The 22704-nt window shown below is 40.7% G+C and overlaps 1 protein-coding gene across 1 annotated transcript in view; it reads right to left on the bottom strand.

Annotated features, from left to right (window-relative positions):
- Positions 1-15056: 15056 nt before the first annotated feature.
- The window catches only part of LOC311137091 (uncharacterized protein), a 78388-nt gene continuing 70740 nt past the window's right edge, over positions 15057-22704 (bottom strand). The window contains exons 7-10 of the mRNA XM_084171424.1: positions 18429-18529; positions 17579-17691; positions 17364-17415; positions 15057-17185 (exon numbers count right to left, since the gene is read on the bottom strand). Of these exons, the coding sequence (XP_084027550.1) occupies positions 17385-17415; positions 17579-17691; positions 18429-18529 (245 nt within the window). The 3' untranslated portion in view covers positions 15057-17185; positions 17364-17384. The remainder of the gene's footprint in view (positions 17186-17363; positions 17416-17578; positions 17692-18428; positions 18530-22704) is intronic.

The following is a 22704-nucleotide window of genomic DNA, read 5'->3' on the forward strand; positions in this document are numbered from 1 at the left end:
AACTAGAAGAACGTGTGCATGCCATTCGATTTAAAAACAGGGAGCTGGAAGCGCAACACGCCATCCTGCACACTCAGTCTGATTTTGGTCAAAACAGCTGACTTGTACCGCCTTTCAACAAAAAGGAGCTGGACGTATATTTTACTCTGTTTGAGCGGATTGCCACATCCCTAAAATGGCAGCGAGAATACCAAAAGTATGTGGACACCTGCTCATCGAACATCTCACTCCAAAATCATGAGCATTAATATTGAGTTGGTCCCCCCCTTTGCTGCTATAACAGCCTCCACTATTCTGGGAAGGCTTTCCAGTAGATGTTGGAACATTGCTGCGGGGACTTGCTTCCATTCAGCCACAAGCATTAGTGAGATCGGGCACTGATGTTGAGCGATTAGGCCTGGCTCGCAGTCTGCGTTCCAATTCATCCCAAAGGTGTTCGATGGGGTAGAAGTCAGGGCTCTGTTCAGGCCAGTCAAGTTCTTCCACAACAATCTCGACAAACCATTTCTGTATGGACCTTGCTTAGTGCACGGGGGCATTGTCATGCTGAAACAGGAAAGGGCCTTCCCCAAACAGTTGCTACAAAGTTGGAAGCACAGAATCGCCTAGAATGTCATTGAATCCTGTAGCGTAGAAGATTTCCCTTCACTGGAACTAAGGGGCCTAGCCCGAACCATGAAAAACAGCCCCAGATCACTATTCCTCCTCCACCAAACTTTACAGTTGGCACTATTCATTCGGGCAGGTAGCGTTCTCCTGGCATCTGTCAAACCCAGATTTGTCCGTCGGACTGCCAGATGGTGAAGCGTGATTCATCACTCCAGAAAACGCGTTTCCACTGCTCCGGAGTGCAATGGCAGCGAGCTTTACACCACTCCATCCAATGCTGGTGATCTTAGGCTTGTGTGCGGCTGCTCGGCCATGGAAACCCATTTCATGAAGCTCCCAACAAACAGTTATTGTGCTGACGTTGTTTCCAGAGGCAGTCTGGAACTCGGTAGTGAGTATTGCAAACAAGGACAGACTGTTTTACGAGCTACGCGCTTCAGCACTTGGCGGCCCCGTTCTGTGAGCTTGTGTGGCCTACCACTTTGCGGCTGAGCCGTTGTTGCTTCCTAGACATTTCCACTTCACAATAACAGCACTTACAGTTGACCGGGGCAGCTCTAGCGGGGTAGAAATTTGACGAACTGACTTGTTGGAAAGGTGGCATCCTATGACGGTGCCACATTGAAAGTCACTTAGCTCTTCAGTTCGAGCCATTCTGCCAATGTTTGTCTATGGAGATTGCATGGCTGTGTGCTCGAATTTTATACAGCTGAGGGGGTGTCCACATACTTTTGGCCTGTGTTGTATTTGGTCACTGCTCCTCCAAAGTGTTCTTGTGGGAAAGGCTCAGAAAATGTACACCGCTTTCACCCCACACCGGAGCATAGGAAGAAAAAAAACCTGACTGTGTCATGTCAACGTGTTGAAACCATATTTCACCCACTAGGATCGGGCGGCAAAGTCAGTGGAAACCGGTAGTGATGTTGTGCCTGTGGCCACTGCTGTCACTGTTGACACTGGTCTTCCTCAAGAGCAGGAGGAAAGCCCAATACACCCTGTGCTGGTTAGACGTTTGAGTAACTCAGAGATTCTAGAAAACCTTGAAGTCTTTTTGGCACACTTGTATCCGTAGGAAAAAGGCAACATTGTTGCACTGCTTTTAGAATATCAGGGTTTATTCTCAGATGTGCCAACTCAGACAAATGTACTAGAGCATGACATTGATGTTGGGGACTCTGCCCCAATCACACACATTCCACGGAGGAAAATCAGGAGAGGAAAGTTACTACGTGCATTGCAGGAGTTTCCTCTTGAAATCAGACATGTCCGTGGTAACGACAACTTGGTTGCTGATTGTCTCTCGGGTGGGCAGTCAAAATGTTTTGTGTTTTGCGTTTAGCCGGTGTGTTGCCCTGGCTCACAATTTATTTTAACTAAACGTTTTTCTGTATTGGTGATGAGTTTTGTTTTGTTTGGGCTCATTACAAGGGGACGAGAGTTTTTCAAAACTTCTGAGTTTTAGGCAACTATAATATTTGTTGACAGCCAGTAGACGCCATGTTTATGTTGGAGAAGGCGACACATAAGTAGAGACGCATTTAAGTTGATTATGTTGTAAAATGAAAGTTATTTTATGTTGGTGGTGAGCAAACTCGTCCAACAAAAATATAAGATATTTGTTATCTTAAGAGGGAAGGTGTTACAGGCTTTGGTTTTTCTATTTATGTTTTGAGGTTGGACTCTAGCACGTATAGCTCATTAGCACGTGGTGCGCACCGATTGGTGTCACCTCGTTAGTCAGTATGTGTTACACCTGTGCTGGTTGCCATATCGTTAGTGGGAGGTGTTTCACATGTGCTGGCCCAGGTGCTATTTAAGAGTGGCTGGCCCAGTACTCCAGTTGTCTTCAAATCAAATTTGATTTGTCACATGAACCGAATACAACAGTTGTAGACCTTACCGTGAAATGCTTACTTACAAGCCCTTAACCAACAATGTGGTTTTAAGACAAATAAGAGTTATGAAAAATATATTTACTAAATAAACTAAAGTAAAAAATAAAAGAGCAACAATAAAATAACAATAACAAGGCTATATACAGGGGGTATCGGTACTGAGTCAATGTGCGGGGGTACAGGTTAGTCGAGGTAATTGAGGTAATGTGTACATGTAGGTAGGGGTAAAGTGACTATGCATAGATAATAAACAGTGAGTAGCTGCAGCGTAAAAAAAAAAGGGGGGGGGGGGGTCAATGCAAATAGTCCGGGTAGCTATTTGATTAGCTGTTCAGCAGTTTTATGGCTTGGGGGTAGAAGCTGTTAAGAAGCCTTTTGGACCTATACTTGGCGCTCCGGTACCACTTGCCGTGTTGTAGCAGAGAGAACAATCTATGACTAGGGTGGCTGGAGTCTTTGGCAATTTTTAGGGCCTTCCTCTGACATCGCCTGGTATAGAGGATCTGGATGGCAGGAAGCCTTGCCCCAGTGATGTACTGGGCCTGTACGCACTACCCTCTGTAGCACCTTGCGGTCGGAGGCCGAGCAGTTGCCATACCAGGCGGTGATGCAACCAGTCAGGATGCTCTCGATGGTGCAGCTGTAGAACCTTTTGAGGATCTGAGGATCCATGCCAAATCTTTTCAGTCTCCTGAGGGGGAATAGGCATTGTCGTGCCCTCTTCACGACTGTCTTGGTGTGTTTGGACCATGATAGTTTGTTGGTGATGTGGACACCAAGGAACTTGAAGCTCTCAACCTGCTCCACTACAGCCCCGTTGATGAGAATGGGGGCGGGCTCAGCCCTCCTTTTCCTGTAGTCCACGATCATATCCTTTGTCTTGATCACTTTGAGGGAGAGGTTGTTGTCCTGGCACAACACTTCCAGGTCTCTGACCTCCTCCTTATAGGCTGTCTCATCGTTGTCGGTGATCAGGCCTACCTTCGTTGTGTCGTTAGCAAACTTAATGATGGTGTTGGAGTCGTGCTTGGCCACGCAGTCATGGGTGAACAGGGAGTACAGGAGGGGACTAAGCACTCACCCCTGAGGGGGCCCCCGCGTTGAGGATCAGTGTGGTAGATTTGTTGTTGCCTACCCTTACCACCTGGGGGCAGCCCATCAGGAAGTCCAAGATCCAGTTGCAGAGGGAGGTGTTTAGTCCCAGGGTCCTTAGCTTAGTGATGAGCTTTGAGGGCACTATGGTGTTGAACGCTGAGCTGTAGTCATTGAACAGCATTCTGAAGTAGGTGTTCCTTTTGTCCAGGTGGGAAAGAGCAGTGTTGAGTGCAATTGAGATTGTGTCATCTGTGGATCTGTTGGGGTGGTATGCAAATTGGATCTAGGGTTTCTAGGATGATGGTGTTGATGTGAGCCATGACCAGCCTTTCAAAGCACTTCAGTTGCCCCCCCTGCTCTAGATCTATCCAGCTCAGTCACCTAGTATATCCCTTCTTCTTTCACTTCTTCTCATCCTTTTCACAACGGGTCAGTCCCCCACTCCCCACACTCTACTCCGACCCCCCCCCCCCCACAGTATATAAATGCCTGGACTATTTTAATTTAGGTGAATCTCTCATACAATGGATTAAAATGATGTATAGCAACCCCAGGTGTAAAATAGTAATTAGTGGTTACTTCTCAGAAAGTATTGATCTGTTGAGGAGTAAAACAAGGCTGTCCGTTGTCTCCATATCTATTTGTTATGGCCATTGAAATGCTAGCTATTAAAATCAGATCCAACAAGAACATCAACGGGTCAGAAATCCAGGGATTAAAAACAAAAGTGTAAATGTATACCGGTGACTTAAGTCCGCAATCTGGATCCCTGCATGGTCTCATTCAAGATTTAGATCACTTCTCTATTATGATAAATGCACCCACCATATTACGTATTGGATCGTTTTAAGACAACTTTTACATTGCCATGTAGTTGACCAATAAAATGGACTGATGGTGAAGTAGACATACATGGTATTCATATCCCTAAAGATATAAATGAACTTACCACAACAAATTTCAATAGAAATTATCAAAAATGGACAAGATCCTGCCTATTTATGGAAAAACACTGATCAACTCTTTAGCCACATCAAAGTTTACTTATGTCGCTGCCTACTCCAGAATTGCTTTTTAAAATCATATGAGCATAAATTATTGCACTTTATTTGGAAAGCTAAACCAGACAAAATTAAACGTGTCAATTTATATAACGAATATGAGTTTAGGGGGCTAAAATTATTAAATATTAAATAATTAAACCTCTCGCTAAAAGCTTCCCTCATACTTAAGTTATACTTAAACCTAAACTGGTTCTCCAGTAGATTACTAATGGCCTTTTTGCCTTTATATAGATTTCAACTTGTACAACTTTTTGGTTAATTGAAAATGACACGTGGTTTAAAGTATCGCCCTTTCTGAAACAAGCCATACGACGCTGGTTACAATTTCAATGTCATCCTCCAGAAAAACCTGAACAAATAATACAACAAATATTATGGTTAAACTCAAACATACTCATTGATTTAAAAAAACAAAACATTTATGGATTTTTAAAATTATTTTTTACACATTTATTAAAGATATCATGAATAGGAACTGTGAGTTATGTCACACATGGAGCTATCGAAAATATATGGGAATGTTTGCTCAATCCAAGTTAAAACCAACTGACTGCAGCATTACCGTGAAAATGGAGTAGGCAAGTGGAAGGGGGAGAAGATAGGGAACTTGTTTGTCTGCCATATATTAAATACCAAAATTGGCTGAAAAAGATTGCCATAAATAGAAAAATAAAACAGTTTCATTTGAGGACAAACATGTTGACAGCTGTGCCATACAGGTTGCATAATAGCTGGGAAGAAATGTTTGATGTACCAATTCCATGGCACATGGTGTATGAACTGATATACAAAACAGCGCTTGATTCAACACTTCGAGTTTTTCAATTTAAATTATTATTCAATATTCTTGCCACCAACAGAATATTATATGGGGCATACAACAATCTCTGCTCTGCAGATTTTGCTGCGAAGAAACAATCATTAGATCATTTATTCTGATATTGTCACCATGTAGCTTGTTTTTGGTCACAGGTTCAGGAATGGCAGAAAGATCACAACATTCATTTAAAATTAACCCTTCAATTAGCAATGTTGGGCGATTTGGAAAGCCATAGTCAATCAATTAACAATATAATAATACTATTGTGTCTTTAACGTACAATCTGTGGATAGTATGCAATTAGAGAAGTTCAAAGTTCATGTGAGACATCACAGCACAGTTGAAAAATATATGGCACGTGAAATTCAAAGGGTGTCTACAGAGATAGGTGGGATGGGCCGAGAGTATCAGAGGGCTGGGTTTAAAAAGCTCATGATCGGTAATAGTTATTACTGAAAACACTATATAGATAGATGTCCGAGTACTAACTATCTACAATGTTGTGTGTATGTGTGTATGTATAGTACCAGTCAAAAGTTTGGACACATCTACTCATTCAAGGGTTATTCTTTATTTTTTACATTGTAGAATAATAGTGAAGAAATCAAAACTATGAAAAAACACATATGGAATCATGTAGTAACCAAAAAAGTGTTAAACAAATAAAAAATATATTTTATATTTGAGACTCTTCAAATAGCCACCCTTTGCCTTGATGACAGCTTTGAACACTCTTGGCATTATCTCAACCAGCTTCACCTGGAAGGCTTTTCCAACACTCTTTATGGAGTTCCCACAAATGCTGAGCACTTGTTGGCTGCTTTTCCTTCACTCTGTCGTCCGACTCATCCCAAACTATCTCATATGGGTTGAGGTCGGGGGATTGTGGAGGCCAGGTCATCTGATGCAGCACTACATCACTCTCCTTCTTGGTCAAATAGCCCTTACAAAGCCTGGAGGTGTGTTGGGTCATTGTCCTGTTGAAAAACAAATGATAGTCCCACTAAGCCCAAACCAGATGGGATGGCGTATCACTGCAGAATGCTCTGGTAGCCATGCTGGTTAAGTGTGCCTTAAATTCTAAATAAATCACAGACAGTGTCACCAGCAAAGCACCCCCACACCATAACACCTCCTTCTCCATCCTTTACGGTGGGAACTACACATGCAGAGATCATCCGGTCACCCACACCGCGTCTCACAAAGACACGGCGGTTGGAACCAAAAATTGCCAATTTTGACTCCAGACCAAAGGACAAATTTCCACCGGTCTAATGTCCATTGCTCGTGTTTCTTGGCCCAAGCAGGTCTCTTCTTATTATTCGTGTCCTTTAGTAGTGGTTTCTTTGCAGCAATTCAACCATAAAGGCCTGATTCACACAGTCCCCTCTGAACAGTTGATGTTGAGATGTGTCTGTGACTTGAACTCTGTGAAGCATTTATTTGGGCTGCAATTTCTGAGGCTGGTAACTCTAATGAACTTATCCTCTGCAGCAGAGGTAACTCTGGGTCTTCCTTTCCTGTGGCGGTCCTCATGAGAGCCAGTTTCACATAATATAATAATATGCCATTTAGCAGACGCTTTTATCCAAAGCGACTTACAGTCACGCGTGCATACATTTTTGTGTATGGGTGGTCCTGGGGATCGAACCCACTACCTTGGCGTTACAAGCGCCGTGCTCTACCAGCTGAGCTACAGAGGACCATAGTGCTTGATGGTTGTTGCGACTGCACTTGAAGAAACTTTCAAAGTTCATGACATTTTCCGAAATGACTGACCTTCATGTCTTAAAGTAATGATGGACTGTCGTTTCTCTTTGCTTATTTGAGCTGTTCTTGCCATAAAATGGACTTGGTCTTTTACCAAATAGGGCTATATTCTGTATACCCCCCCTACCTTGTCACAGCACAACTGATTGGCTCAAACTCATTAAGAAGGAAAGAAATTCCACAAATGTACTTGTAAGAAGGCACACATGTTAATTGAAATGCATTCCAGGTGACTACCTCATGAAGCTGGTTGAGAGAATGCCAAGAGTGTTCAAAGCTGTCATCAAGGCAAAGGGTGGCTATTTGAAGAGTCTCAAATATAAAATATATTTTGATTTGTTTAACACTTTTTTGGTTACTACATGATTCCATATGTGTTTTTTCATAGTTTTGATTTCTTCACTATTATTCTACAATGTAAAAATAAAGAAAAACCCTTGAATGAGTAGGTGTGTCCAAACTTTTGACTGGTAGTGTATATATCTCTCTTATGTAACTGTGTACAATTTTTACCATGTATGTAAAATGTGTGTAATATGTACTGTATAAAAAAGCTATAAAAACAAATTTACTTTTGTCCTCCAAAGAGGGGTGGTGGATGCGCCCCAAAATTATATAATCCATTTAGCCCTATCCATATACGCCAATTCCCAAGAGGTTAACCCTTACCTCAAGCATCCCGGATAGCAAGGATCAGAGCAAAATGGCTGTGGTGTGAGAAACAATGAAAGAAATGTTAGTTTCAAAACTTTGAATGTAAAATAGTTGATGTGATTGTTCTGTAGAAATAGAATAGTGATTGTTCTGTAGAAACCTGTTCCTTTGGATTATTTGCCTGGAAAAAGGGAATTACTAAAATGGAATCCATAGAAAGGTCCTTTTGGGAAAGAATGTTTGGCATACCTTTTGAAATCTTTATTCAAAATAATTATTGAGAAATAACATTTTGACCTAACCCAGGCACTTCTTTAAGACACTACAACAATAAGTCTGTGATGCTACAAAGCGATTTGGTGTCATATGAAACCTTACCCCGTGCTCTGAAATATGAGCATTGTTTAGATTTAAGAATAACATTTCAAGACATCAATTTATGAATAATTCAAAAATATATACGTAAATATCTAAATCATACTTATTTCCCTCATTAAAATGCGAATCAATTCATAACGTCTTTTACATATGTTTTTCTGGATTTTTTTGTTGTTATTCTGTCTCACTGTTCAAATAAACCTACCATTAAAATTATAGACTGATCATTTCTTTGTCAGTGGGCAAACGTACAAAATCGCCAGGGGATCAAATACTTTTTTCCCTCACTGTACATGCAGCAGAGAGAGGCCGAAAAGAAAAAGAGAGGTAAATCACAATCTGTAAAAGAAATCGAGCCAGCTAACTAGCAGATTTACATTAATCATCAACATCAATGATCAACTGATGTCCCACCCTTTTTTCCCGATGTCAATCATGTCTTTGAAGCACTGCAACTAGCTTGCTTACAATTTGTGATGATGAGTGAGTGTGTTGCTGCATAAATAAATAGGCCTGTGCAAAAAAAAAGTTTTAGAATTTTGAGAAATTAATTAGGATTCTATTTTGAGCACCTGCCCCCTGAAAGGTCTGTGCACAGCCCTGTTTCCCACACATGCCTGTCATATATGCTTCGTAGCAGTAGCTAAAGCTACAAGGATGTACTGTACATATCCTGCTTATATCTACAAGGTACATAAAAGGCCTAACACAATGTTGATTGTGGTCATAGCCGTCTCATAGCATGGTCATTCAATAGTCATTGTCAGAAATGTTACAGTTTTGTACTGTATGTCTATTCACAGCAACACAATGCTGTATTCACACTGACATATTTTACATGTTTGTTGGCTCTTTATTTACTCATGATGAAAACAATGATATGAGATCAGATGCTGTTATTTAGATGACGGCGCCACCCCTGAAATGAATAGTTGTTTATTCGAATACATCTATAGAGGAAGTGAAGTCAGGGAATTTATATATAGATATACACACAGTTGAAGTCAGACTGTGCCTTTAAACAGCTTGGGAAATTCCAGAAAATGTCATGGCTTTAGAAGCTTCTGATAGGCTAATTGACATCATTTGAGTCAATTGGAGGTGTACCTGTGGATGTATTTCAAGGCCTACCTTCAAAGTCAGTGCCTCTTTGATTGACATCATGGGAAGGAAAGAAATCAGCCAAGACCTCAGAAAAAACATTGTAGACCTCCACAAGTCTGGTTCATCCTTGGGAGCAATTTCCAAACACCTGAAGGTACCACGTTCATCTGAACAAACAATAGTACGCAAGTATAAGCACCATGGGACCATGCAGCCGTCATACCGCTCATGAAGGAGACGCGTTCTGTCTCCTAGAGATGAACGTACTTTGGTGCAAAAAGTGCAAATCAATCCCAGAACAACAGTAAAGGACCTTGTGAAGATGCTGGATGAAACAGGTACAAAAGTATCTATATCCACAGTAAAACTAGTCTTATATCGACATAACCTGAAAGGCTGCTGAGCAAGGAAGAAGCCACTAATCCAAAACCGCCATAAAAAAGCCAGACTACGGTTTGCAACTGCACATGGGGACAAAGATCATACTTTTTGGAGAAATGTCCTCTGGTCTGATGAAACAAAAATATAACTGTTTGGCCATAATGATCGTTATGTTTGAAGGAAAAAGGGGGTTGCTTGCAAGCCGAAGAACACCATCCCAACTGTGAAGCACAGGGGTGGCAGCATCATGCTGTGGGGGTGCTTTGCTGCAGGAGGGATGGTGCACTTCACAAAATAGATGGCATCATGAGGAAGGAAAATGATGTGGATATATTGAAGCAACATCTCAAGACATCAGTCAGGAAGTTAAAGCTTGCTCGCAAATGGTTCTTCCAAATGGACAATGACCCCAAGCATACTTCCAAAGTTGTGGCAAAATGGCTTAAGGACAACAAAGTCAAGGTATTGGAGTGGCCATCACAAAGCCCTGACCTCAATCCTATAGAAAATTATTGGGCAGAACTGAAAAAGTGTGGCCGAGCAAGGAGGCCTACAAACCTGACTCAGTTACACCAGCTCTGTCAGGAGGAATGGGCCAAAATTCACCCAACTTATTGTGGGAAGCTTGTGGAAGGCTACCCAAAATGTTTGACGTTTGAAAAGTTAAACAATTTAAAGGCAATGCTACCAAATATTAATTGAGTGTATGTAAACTTCTGACCCACTGGGAATGTGATGAAATAAATAAAAGCTGAAATAAGTCATTCTCTCTACTATTATTCTGACATTTCACATTCTTAAAATAAAGTGGTGATCCTAACTGACCTAAGACAGGGACTTTTTACTAGGATTAAATGTCAGAAATAGTGAAAAACTGAGGTTAAATGTATTTGGCTAAGATCAAATCAAATCAAATGTTATTTGTCACATGCGCCGAATACAACAGGTGTAGACATTACCGTTAAATGCTTACTTACAGCCCTTAACCAACAATGCATTTATTTCTTAATAAAAAAGTAAAATAAGAGCTGAAGTAAAATAACAGTAGGGAGGCTATATACAGGGCGGTACCGGTGCAGAGTCAATGTGCGGGGGCACCGGCTAGTTGAGGTAATATGTGTATGTAAACTTCCGACTTCAACTGTATATATATATATATATATATATATATATATATATATATATTTCCTTTGGTCTACAAGGTATACTGTATTTCTTTCTATCAACTTTTATAAAATGATCAGCAAATACACTTCAGCAACACTGCATATTTGGATAAGTGTACTTTATTCATATCATCATATATATGTCTGTTTTCATTTATACAAAAATACAGTATACAGTAGAGTGTTGCCCAGCTTTCGCCTGGGTCACAATTCCTTTTTCTTTTGGCACCCAGACTTACCTCCTGGAACACATAAACACAGAATTCCCCAATTGAAATTCTAGATTTAGAAATTTGGAATTCTATTTCGATGGTGGGAGATTAAGGTAAAGACCACTGTTCAGGGCACAGCTAATTTCAACCTAAATAAGCTAAACAACATAGAAGAACTGATACCATAAAACATTGTTAGGGCTCTTTTATTTGACCCGGTAAGTTGACTGAGAACACATTCTCATTCAGAGCAACAACCTCGGGAATGGTTACGGGGAGAGGAATGAGGCAATTGGAAGCTGGGGATGATTAGGTGGCCATGATGGTCAGATTGGGAATTTAGCCAGGACACTGGGATTACCAACCCTCTTACAATAAGTGCCATGGCTCTTTAATGACCACAGAGTCAGGACACCCATTTAACATCCCATCCGAAAGATGGCACCCTACACAGGGCAATGTCCCCAATCACTGCCCTGGGGCATTGGGATATTTTTTTTTACACCAGAGGAAAGACTACCTCCTACTGGCCCTCCAACACCACTTACAGCAGCATCTGGTCTCCCATCCAGGACCAACCCTGCTTAGCTTGAGAGGCAAGCTAGCAGTGGGATGCACGGTGGTATGCTGCTGGTTCTTGCACTGTTCACCATGGACTGCAGGGCTGTTGAGGCTCCATGGAATGACACCATATTCCCTAGATCATTCCCTATATAGTGAACTACAGTGCATTTGGAAAGTATTCAGACCCCTTGACATTTTTTACATTTTGTTAGGTTACAGCCTTATTCTAAAATGGATGAAATTATTTACACATCAATCTACACACAATACCCCATAATGACAAAGCGAAAACAGGTTTTTAGAAATGTTAGCACATTTTAAAAAAGAAAAGAAAAATAAGATACCTTATTTACATAAATTATTTGCTATGAGACTCAAAATTTAGCTCAGGTGCATCCTGTTTCCATTGACCATCCTTGAGATGTTTCTACAACTTGATTGGAGTCCACCTGTGGTAAATTCAATTGATTGGACATGATTTGGAAAGGCACACACCTGTCTATATAAGGTCCCACAGTTGACAGTGCATGTCAGAGAAAAAACCAAGCCATGAGGTCAAAGGAATTGTCCGTAGAGCTCCGAGACAGGATTTTGTAGAGGCACAGATCTGGGGAAGGGTACCAAAACATTTCTGCAGCATTGAAGGTCCCCAAGAACACAGTGGCCTCCATCATTCTTAACCTTTTCACACGTGAGTTCCACATATCTCTAACGGTCGTCCCAGCGTGAGTTGTTTTATGCACGTGATGTCAGAATGCACTCACTGTTCCAAAATGTGATTGTTACGCAACAGGACAGTTAACACGCGCTGCCTGCTAATTATTTATAGGCTATGTTTCAACTTGTCAATTTCAAATTATTTTCTAACAAGTTGTATTTTCTAACAACAGTTTGAATTGAGGTGTGTTCCACCTCCTCATTAATTCAAATAGAATTAGCCCATTTCAGTGTTGTGGACAATTTGTTTGAGGCTTTACTGAGCCGGACAAAGTTCGGAGATCCCAAGCACTTCACCAATGTTTCCGCAGATCAACTATGCAGACATTTGCACAGTCTTGCACGAATTGGCACATTTTCTGGCTGGCGCTCGCATTGCCTTCATTGTTATTTTCCTTACAAATAATAACTTTGGAATTGTGTGCGTTCCTATCAAAGTAAGTGCCTTATTTTCTGTATATCGTGTTGTCGTTTCTACTGTAGCATACAGTATGTGTGGAGCATAATGTATTTACAGTTCTATTCACGTTTTCAAGTACTGGTGACAAATAATGCATTCCGATTATTGCATAGATTGTAATGGACACCTATGATGTGTGTAAAATACTATTTTTAAGGTTGTACTGATTTCAATGAGCTAATGCTAAGCTATTTGCCAGTTATGTGTGGCGCCATGTTTGTTGACATTATACAATGCATTCTGGGTGTCACGTAAACATCTGTCAGACCAAAGATGTTATAATGAGGTGAAGGGTAAACTTCCGGAAGTGAATGAAGGGAAGTGAATGATCGTAGACGACACACCCCCTTCAACATGTATACTGCAAACAGACCAAACTCATCTTGTCTCGTCTTATTATCTTTGGTTGACGCGAAAAAACAAACCTGGCAGCGTGCACAAACTCCCCATCGTCGGATTACTTTTGATTTCTAGAAAGTGTTTTACTCAATTATTTCGGTCAATGGTGAGCTCACCCGTGATGTGATGAATTATAAATCGTAATTGCTATTAGCTAATTAATATTGTGGTTTCTGACAGCTGAGAGTTATCTAAATATGACCGCTTGTGTTACGGTCAATCTTTCCTCAGTTAGCGCTAGGACTAAAGTAGCCTACATTTTCCGGTTTGGATGATTGTGTATGCTGTCGCTACTTCTGTGAATGTCTGAACATTGCATCCAAAAAGAAACTGGTCACATTCAGGACATAACTTTGTAAGGGCTGTGTTTGTGCAAAATGTTTCTGTGAAAAAACAGTGTGGCTAGCTCAAATGCTGACTGTTGGGTAAATCGAAACTGGACGTTCTAAATAAGCGTTCTAATCACACCGGTTTGAGCGTACGCTGCAGGTACCACTGTAGAATGATCACACCCGTTTGTTGGTACGTGTGAAAAGGTTAAATGGAAGAAGTTTGGAACCACCAAGACTCTTCCTAGAGCTGGCCGCCCGGCCAAACTGAGCAATCGGGGGAGAAGGGCCTTGGTCAGGGAGGTAACCAAGAACCCGATGGTCACTCTGTCAGAGCTCCAGAGTTAATCTGTGAAGATGGGAGAACCTTCCAGAAGGACAACCATCTCTGCAGCACTCTACCAAACAGGCCTTTATGGTAGAGTGGCCAGACGGAAGCCACTCCTCAGTAAAAGGCACATGACAGCCCGCTTGGAGTTTGCTAAAGGGCACCTAAAGGAACAAGATTCTCTGGTCTGATGAAACCAAGATTGAACTCTTTGGCCTGAATGCCAAGGCTCACGTCTGGAGGAAACCTGGCACCATCCCTATGGTGAAGCATGATGGTGGCAGCATCATGCTGTGGGGATGTTTTTCAGCGGCAGGGACTGGGACCACTGGTCAGGATCGAGGGAAAGATAAACGGAGCAAAGTACAGAGAGATCCTTGATGAAAACCTGCTCCACAGCGCTCAGTATCTCAGACTGGGGCGAAGGTTCACCTTCCAACAGGACAACGACCCTAGGCACACAGCCAAAACAACGCACGAGTGGCTTCGGGACAAGTCTCTGAATGACCTTGAGTGACCTGGACTTGAACCCGATCGAACATCTCTGGAGAGACCTGAAAATAGCTGTGTAGCGACGCTCCCCATCCAACCTGACAGAGCTTGAGAGAATTTGCAGAGAAGAATAGGAGAAACTCGCCAAATATAGGTGTGCCAAGCTTGTAGCGTCATACCTAGAAGACTACAGGCTGTAATCGCTGCCAAAGGTGCTTCAACAAAGTACTGAGTAAAGGGTCTGAATATTTATGTAAATGTGATATTTCCGTTTTAAAACAAATCTGGTTTTGTTTGTCATTATGGGGTATTGTGTGTAGATTGAATGGAAAACATCTATTTAATCCATTTTAGAATAAGGCTGTAACAAATGTAGAAAAAGTCAAGGGGTTTGAATACTATAGGGAATAGGGTGCCATTTGGGACGCAGGCTATATCTGTGTTCATAGGCGCTAAGACTGACAGGATGGTGATGCCACCACATTTCTGTTCACAGCTTAAACCATGTTTCAACTATTCGCAATATTCATAGAATAGGTAAAACACCCACAAAACTTCTTAAGTTTACTCTTTTAAAAGCTTACATGTTGTTTTGTTGTGGCAATTTTTTTTTGTTTTTCAGTGTATCAAAGTAATTTATTTTGGAGATGAATAAAATACTCTTGTAGCTTTAACAAAACAACACTTAATACACCAATCATTTTCAGCTACTCATGCTGAAACTCACTTTTGCTGAGAACTATATGAACACCAATGTGTTTATTTTTTTTTACTTACACTCCATTTTGCACTATGAAAACACTCTTCTAACAGAAAAGTCCAAGATATATTTCCCAAATACACTTGATGACATAAACAGGTTTTTCCATTGGAACCGTTTCATATAATAAGTATAAGTATTTAAGTGAAAAGGGTTATTGCGCTGACTGTGTCCTGATATTTAATATGGCTTCCACTTAGGCTTAGGGTCCATTTGTTTGGATGAGTATCAGAATTGTGTATTGAAATAAGGGTAACGGGTTTACATATAGGGGCAACAAAGACAATACAAGTAACAGGTTGTTTCCATTGGTGGGAGGTCATTACAACCAGTTGGGAAATGATTCAACACTCTTCTCTAGGTTTTGTTCACAACACTTTCTAGCAGCGGTGTATCTATCCCATTGGTTCATGGTCACTGAGAGACAACCAACACCTATCGATGAGACAGGTTCTTGGTCTCAGGTCCTCCATATTGTTTTTTTGTCAACTGTTTGCCTCCATTCTTAGTAGTCTCCTGATGAGTTGGTGAAATGTCATACACAAATTCTGGGTTTAATAGAATGATGGCCGTGGCTGGGGATCCGACTTTTGTCAGACTAATCTTTATAATTATGCTGCCATATCGTAGCCTGAGTTGCTGAGTACAACACGAGTACCACACGATCTGATAGACAGTGGATAAACTGCTAGACACTGTCCTCACAGAAACTGTACAGCTGTGTACATACAAGATACAGAATATACCTTATGGGTGGTTAGGCTGCAATATACCAAAGCAGAGTTATAATGTAATTGCAGAATCTGATACCAAACTGGTTTACTTGAGGCTAGACCACCTCTTTCTTGTGCATTGAGGGCATAGAAAAACCTTGCGTTATCAGATCCTCAACGTCTGCTCTAAATCAATATGGATATGTAAGATCTACCATTGATTGCAATATGGAGAATAATTTTTACTGTATATAATGGGTTAAATGAAAGTTAGTCAAAGCAGCACATTTTTTTTACATTTACAACTCCAACAAAAGCATTTCATACAACCCATTCATAAGCAATTAACAACACCATCATACATGCGTATGTACAGCACTCTATGGCTGTTTTAATAATATAGATAACGCATGTTTATAGATTCCAGTGTGCTGTTTATGTAGGCTTTATGCATTGCAGAATGATGGGTTATGTATTCTTTATAATGCACCCTCGTAGACGTTATCCTGCTCATTTAGTATTTCTATAGATGAGCTGAATCATTGTCAGTTGTTTTTCTCCAACCGCAGCAATATTATGCTGTCAGCATTCCGAGTAAATAAATAAATACATCCAACAACCTCATCCATTCCGTACTTACATGGCCAAAAACATCAAACAAAACAGATGGTTAGATCTGAGAATATTTCTAGCTAAATAATTTCAAAATAGAATCTCAGGGAATGTCCAATGGAAACCAAGATGTAGAAGGAAGTGGAGTGGAATGCTGCTGAGAAGTTGAGGAAAGTGAGGGCGACTAGAGGTAGTCATTTATGCTTCAGTCCTAATGAAAGAAAGCCATTTGTAGGCGTTTGTTCTATGCTACGTTCTTGAGTAGAACTAGTGTCCATGCTCCAGCCAAACCCACGCAAAGTGCAAACGGGGGAGTGCTAGTGAAACCAACTTATTCCCATGAAGTTCACTGTGTTTCCAACAGTTATTGATGTCTCCAGATGTTTCCAGGAGAATCACACACTCCTTTTCAGCTTCCTTTGATGAAATTTGATAGTAGACGACAGGTTAATATATTCTCGCAAGAAAAACTCCCAGCTTATTGCAGGAGTGATAAGACTGAGCACATTTTTGTGTGGAGTCAATGTGATACCATTATCTGGTTCTGGTATGTGAAGACTGGCAGTTTCTAGACAGGAAAGAAGCAAGTCTTTCACCATAAGAAATTCAGTTTTATGTTTGCTTTTGTTTGCTTGCTCTTTCTTAGATGACTCCTCTGTACACCTAAGAGAGAGAGATAGAAAGAAGTGGATGTACAGTAAATTAGTGTTAATCTTTACATACAGCGAGCTAAGAATAATTATCCTAGTTCCATACTCTTCGTTGTCAAGCCATAAATGTCAGCAGTTGGCTAAGATGGTTTTCCGTCTTTGAGGTCACGTATTGATATGAAAAATCTCACCAATTTCCATGGATTGAACAATTACACTGTCTCAATGATGTTCAATCTGTTCCTGTAATGGACAAAACATTTACCATAAATCTATTGACATATGTAGATAAAAATTCACCTCACCACAAAACTACTAAATTATTTTGGCACACGCAAACCTGTCAGATATTAAGATTAGTGAATTGATAGATTAAATTAAACAACAGATGAGTGAATGTCTTTACTTTTCAGAAATGTCATCTAGTGGAGGTGCCAAACTCCCTTCTGTTCCTGTGAAGAGGCCCCCTTCAACTGAGTTCGGTTCATCTGATTGATGTTGGTTGCTCCTGGATTTCACCTGTTAGATAAGAGTAACACTTAGTTAAAGGCCCAGAGCAGTCAAAAACGTGATTTTCCTGTGTTTTATATGTATTTCCACACTGAGGTTGGAATAATACTGTGAAATTGTGAAAATTATGATAATGCCCTTTTAGTGTAAGAGCTGTTTGAAAAGACAACCTGAAATGTCAACTTGTTTTGGTGGGATGGAGTTTTGTCCTGCCTGGTGACATCACCAGGCTGAAAATTAGTTAATATACTGATAAGAAAGAGTTCCAAACCTCTCTGACAACAACAGATAGTTTTCAGTTTTCCCCTCCCCACACAGACCACTCCCAGACAGTCCTAGCTAAATTCTTGCTTGAGGAATTGCTCTTTGCTAAGAAGCTATTTTTGTTTATTTGTTACAATTTTCCTTTAAAACGAATCACAGTAACTTACTTAAGGCTGCATTGGATCTTTAAAACACCAAGGGAACCCATGGTAACCCACAAACACACACAGTCAAATTCACTAACAAAACAAAAGTCAAAGTAGCAGTTACTGGGAAAGAAACACCCAGACAGTCACAGAGAAAACAACCATCAAAGACCAAAAAATGTACTTGCAATCAAAGAGATTAACAATGAACATAGACTGCACAATGTCCACAGACAAAACAACAATCTATAGAGTGGCACCAGACTCAAACACTGGAATGACAATTGCCAACAATCAGGTTAAGTTGCAGGTCCTTAGGGTCAAAGAACAGCTCACCTTCCACACAAACAGAAACACGATGGCTGCAATAGGAATGACAAGTAGTGACAGGAGGCTTCTCTCCACTACTTCTGGCAGGAACCTCAGAGGCTCGTTCCCTGTAGGGACAGAAAGGTTTGTGGTCTGTAAGATTATCGAAAAGGTGCAAGCAAAGAAATCATATGAAGTCAGACCATTAAAATTGTTTGTATAACAACCATTTGTACTTGAAAGCTGGCTAATAATTGTAATATAACCTCCTCAACTTCTAACTGACTCAGTCTAAGGGACTTTGCCTGGAACTAACCATTTATGTCATAGATATTTGCCTGTTTTCTTTCACATGATAATTGACTGTAAATGTATGTCTCTCTGTTACAAATACCAAAAACATGTCTCATATCCATCCCATCTCTCATAGCCTGATTGAAGCATGGAAAATGATTGGCTACAGTAAATCCATCACACCTCATGGCTCACGCTATTTCAATATTGTCAGTGATGGAGGAGACACTGGGAGGAGACACTTTACATTCCAGCTCATTAATAACTGGATAATAACATGGTAACAGGCATGTGCATAGAGGGCTCTACCTGTGCCCTTTTGCCCTTCCAGTCTCAAGTGTCCTTTTGGGTGGTGCTATAATCCCCCCCCCCCCCCCATTTAGTTTTTGTCATTGTTTATCAAAACCCACTGCCCGCAAGTCGTCACCACCCTCCACCCCATCCGTTGGTTCCGCCTGTTGATCACCCTGTACGAAGCTCGCATGCGCACGGTTGCGTATTTTTCCCAGGGTCCCCTGTACAGAGATTGTGGAACCGGTATCCAAATATGCATAGCTTGAGAGATGCAGTCACCGATTGAGTGTGTGTAGCTATCTCCTAGTTTAAATATCAACAGTACTGCCACAGCAACATAACATTTTATTAACACTTGATATCACTTGATTTAGCCTACATCATCAATATTCAGTCTGGTTGGCTCATATGCGCAGCAGAGAGGCAGAAAGACATAGATCAACGTCTGCATCAACGACCCAACTCCATCCCTTCTTCAGTCAGGAATTGCACATGTGTGTCAGGGCAGCAGCAACACAGGTAGTCTAGCTAACCCCAATATAAAAATATCCACACAAGCTAATATCCACATTAGCCAGCCAGCCATATATCTTGAGTTAGATTATTTATATTATGAAGTTATTTGAAACGAGCATTGAAAATAAATCACAATCAGTAAAAGAAATCAAGCTAGCTAGCTAGCTAACTGTTGATTGATGTAAATCAATGATCAGCTGAAAGCCCACTCTCTTTTCCCGACGTCAATCATGTGTTTAGGAGGCACTGTAACTAGCTGGCTTACAATTTGTGATGATGAGTGAAGCTGTGTTCGAATATTTATACTAACCGTACTATTTGTGAGGTACATTTAGTATGGATATAGTTAGTATGCCAAAAGTTCCCGCATGTCGTACTAATTTAGCCAAAATACGAGGTATACAAGCAGTGGACACTATTTCTGTGCTTTTAGGGCCCATAAGGCAATTCTTCAGAAATGGGCTTGGCTTCACAACGTTTTCATATTTGAAGTAAATGGCGGAAATTATGCAGCCGAAGTCCGACGAGAGGGGATACAAATTGATTGCTTTAACTATCTATGACAAATGTTAAGAAAATGTTGAGCAATGTAATAAAGTAACGACTTTTCAAATAAGCTACGTTCCACGTTATGTTGGCTGACAATTTGTTAGCTACGCTATCCTTAAGAACCGCATAGCATATCATTACAGCAGTATGTACCGGTATGTTAGCTAGCTACCTAACATTGGTTGGTTACTAATACATCGAACTTGCCAGTATATTAACTATATGCTATCTAACTAACTACTCAGTGTGTATTGACTTGATTATTCACGTCATTCTTAGCTTCGCTAAGTGGTATAGTCATTGTGCGTTTTCAATGGACATTGTTAATGAAGTCGTAAGATGTCTAGCTAGTAATTTGTGACGCTAACAAGCTAGCAAGAGGTTGCACAGCAACAGCATCAACTTCCGGTAGACAGGTGAAGCGTTAGTACGCTCAACTGAAAGGATACCGTTTGTTTACAGTATACTCAAACTAAACTAATAGTATATTGCTATTTTTTAAACAAGCCATAGAAAGTTGGTTGGAATTTCAATGTAATCCACCAGAAAAGACAGAACAAATAATGCAACAAATATTGTGGTTAAACTCATATATACTAATTGATAAAAAAAAACATTTATTTCTTGAAAGAATGTTTTAAAAAGGTATAATCTTCGTAAATTATATCATAGGTAGGACTGGTGGACTTATGTCGCACATGCAGCTACCCAAAATTACAACCAACTAATTGCAATATTACAGCAAAAATGGAAGAGGAAAGTGGAAGGGGGAAAAGTAAGGAACTTGTCTACAGGTCCTGCATTAAAGACCATAATTGGTTAAAGAAAATTGTGATAAATAAAAAAGTATATCAGTTTCATTTAAGGACACAAAAATTGACAGCTGTGCCATATACAGTGGGGAAAAAAAGTATTTAGTCAGCCACCAATTGTGCAAGTTCTCCCACTTAAAAAGATGAGAGAGGTCTGTAATTTTCATCATAGTTACACGTCAACTATGACAGACAAAATGAGAAAAAAAAATCCAGAAAATCACATTGTAGGATTTTTTATGAATTTATTTGCAAATTATGGTGGAAAATAAGTATTTGGTCAATAACAAAAGTTTCTCAATACTTTGTTATATACCCTTTGTTGGCAATGACACAGGTCAAACGTTTTCTGTAAGTCTTCACAAGGTTTTCACATACTGTTGCTGATATTTTGGCCCATTCCTCCATGCAGATCTCCTCTAGAGCAGTGATGTTTTGGGGCTGTCGCTGGGCAACACAGACTTTCAACTCCCTCCAAAGATTTTCTATGGGGTTGAGATCTGGAGACTGGCTAGGCCACTCCAGGACCTTGAAATGCTTCTTACGAATCCACTCCTTCGTTGCCCGGGCGGTGTGTTTGGGATCATTGTCATGCTGAAAGACCCAGCCACGTTTCATCTTCAATGCCCTTGCTGATGGAAGGAGGTTTTCACTCAAAATCACACGATACATGGCCCCATTCATTCTTTCCTTTACACGGATCAGTCGTCCTGGTCCCTTTGCAGAAAAACAGCCCCAAAGCATGATGTTTCCACCCCCATGCTTCACAGTAGGTATGGTGTTCTTTGGATGCAACTCAGCATTCTTTGTCCTCCAAACACGACGAGTTGAGTTTTTACCAAAAAGTTATATTTTGGTTTCATCTGACCATATGACATTCTCCCAATCCTCTTCTGGATCATCCAAATGCACTCTAGCAAACTTCAGACGGGCCTGGAGATATACTGGCTTAAGCAGGGGGACACGTCTGGCACTGCAGGATTTGAGTCCCTGGCAGCATAGTGTGTTACTGATGGTAGGCTTTGTTACTTTGGTCCCAGCTCTCTGCAGGTCATTCACTAGGTCCCCGCGTGTGGTTCTGGGATTTTTGCTCACCGTTCTTGTGATCATTTTGACCCCACAGGGTGAGATCTTGCGTGGAGCCCCAGATCGAGGGAGATTATCAGTGGTCTTGTATGTCTTCCATTTCCTAATAATTGCTCCCACAGTTGATTTCTTCAAACCAAGCTGCTTACCTATTGCAGATTCAGTCTTCCCAGCCTGGTGCAGGTCTACAATTTTGTTTCTGGTGTCTTTTGACAGCTCTTTGGTCTTGGCCATAGTGGAGTTTGGAGTGTGACCGTTTGAGGTTGTGGACAGGTGTCTTTTATACTGATAACAAGTTCAAACAGGTGTCATTAATACAGGTAACGAGTGGAGGACAGAGGAGCCTCTTAAAGAAGAAGTTACAAGTCTGTGAGAGCCAGAAATCTTGCTTGTTTGTAGGTGACCAAATACTTATTTTCCACCATAATTTGCAAATAAATTCATAAAAAATCCTACAATGTGATTTTCTGGATTTTTTTCCCTCAATTTGTCTGTCATAGTTGACGTGTACCTATGATGAAAATTACAGGCCTCTCTCATCTTTTTAAGTGGGAGAACTTGCACAATTGGTGGCTGACTAAATACTTTTTTTCCCCACTGTAGATCGCAAAATAGTTGGGAAGAGATTTTGGACGTACCGATTCCATGGCACATGGTTTAGGAACTGATACGCAAAACGACGCCGGATCCAAAACTTAGAATTTTTCAATTTAAATTATACAAAATTCTTGCAACCAATAAAATGTTATTTA

Source organism: Coregonus lavaretus, assembly GCF_964263955.1.
Source record: "Coregonus lavaretus genome assembly, chromosome: 11".
Lineage (NCBI taxonomy): Eukaryota > Metazoa > Chordata > Actinopteri > Salmoniformes > Salmonidae > Coregonus > Coregonus lavaretus.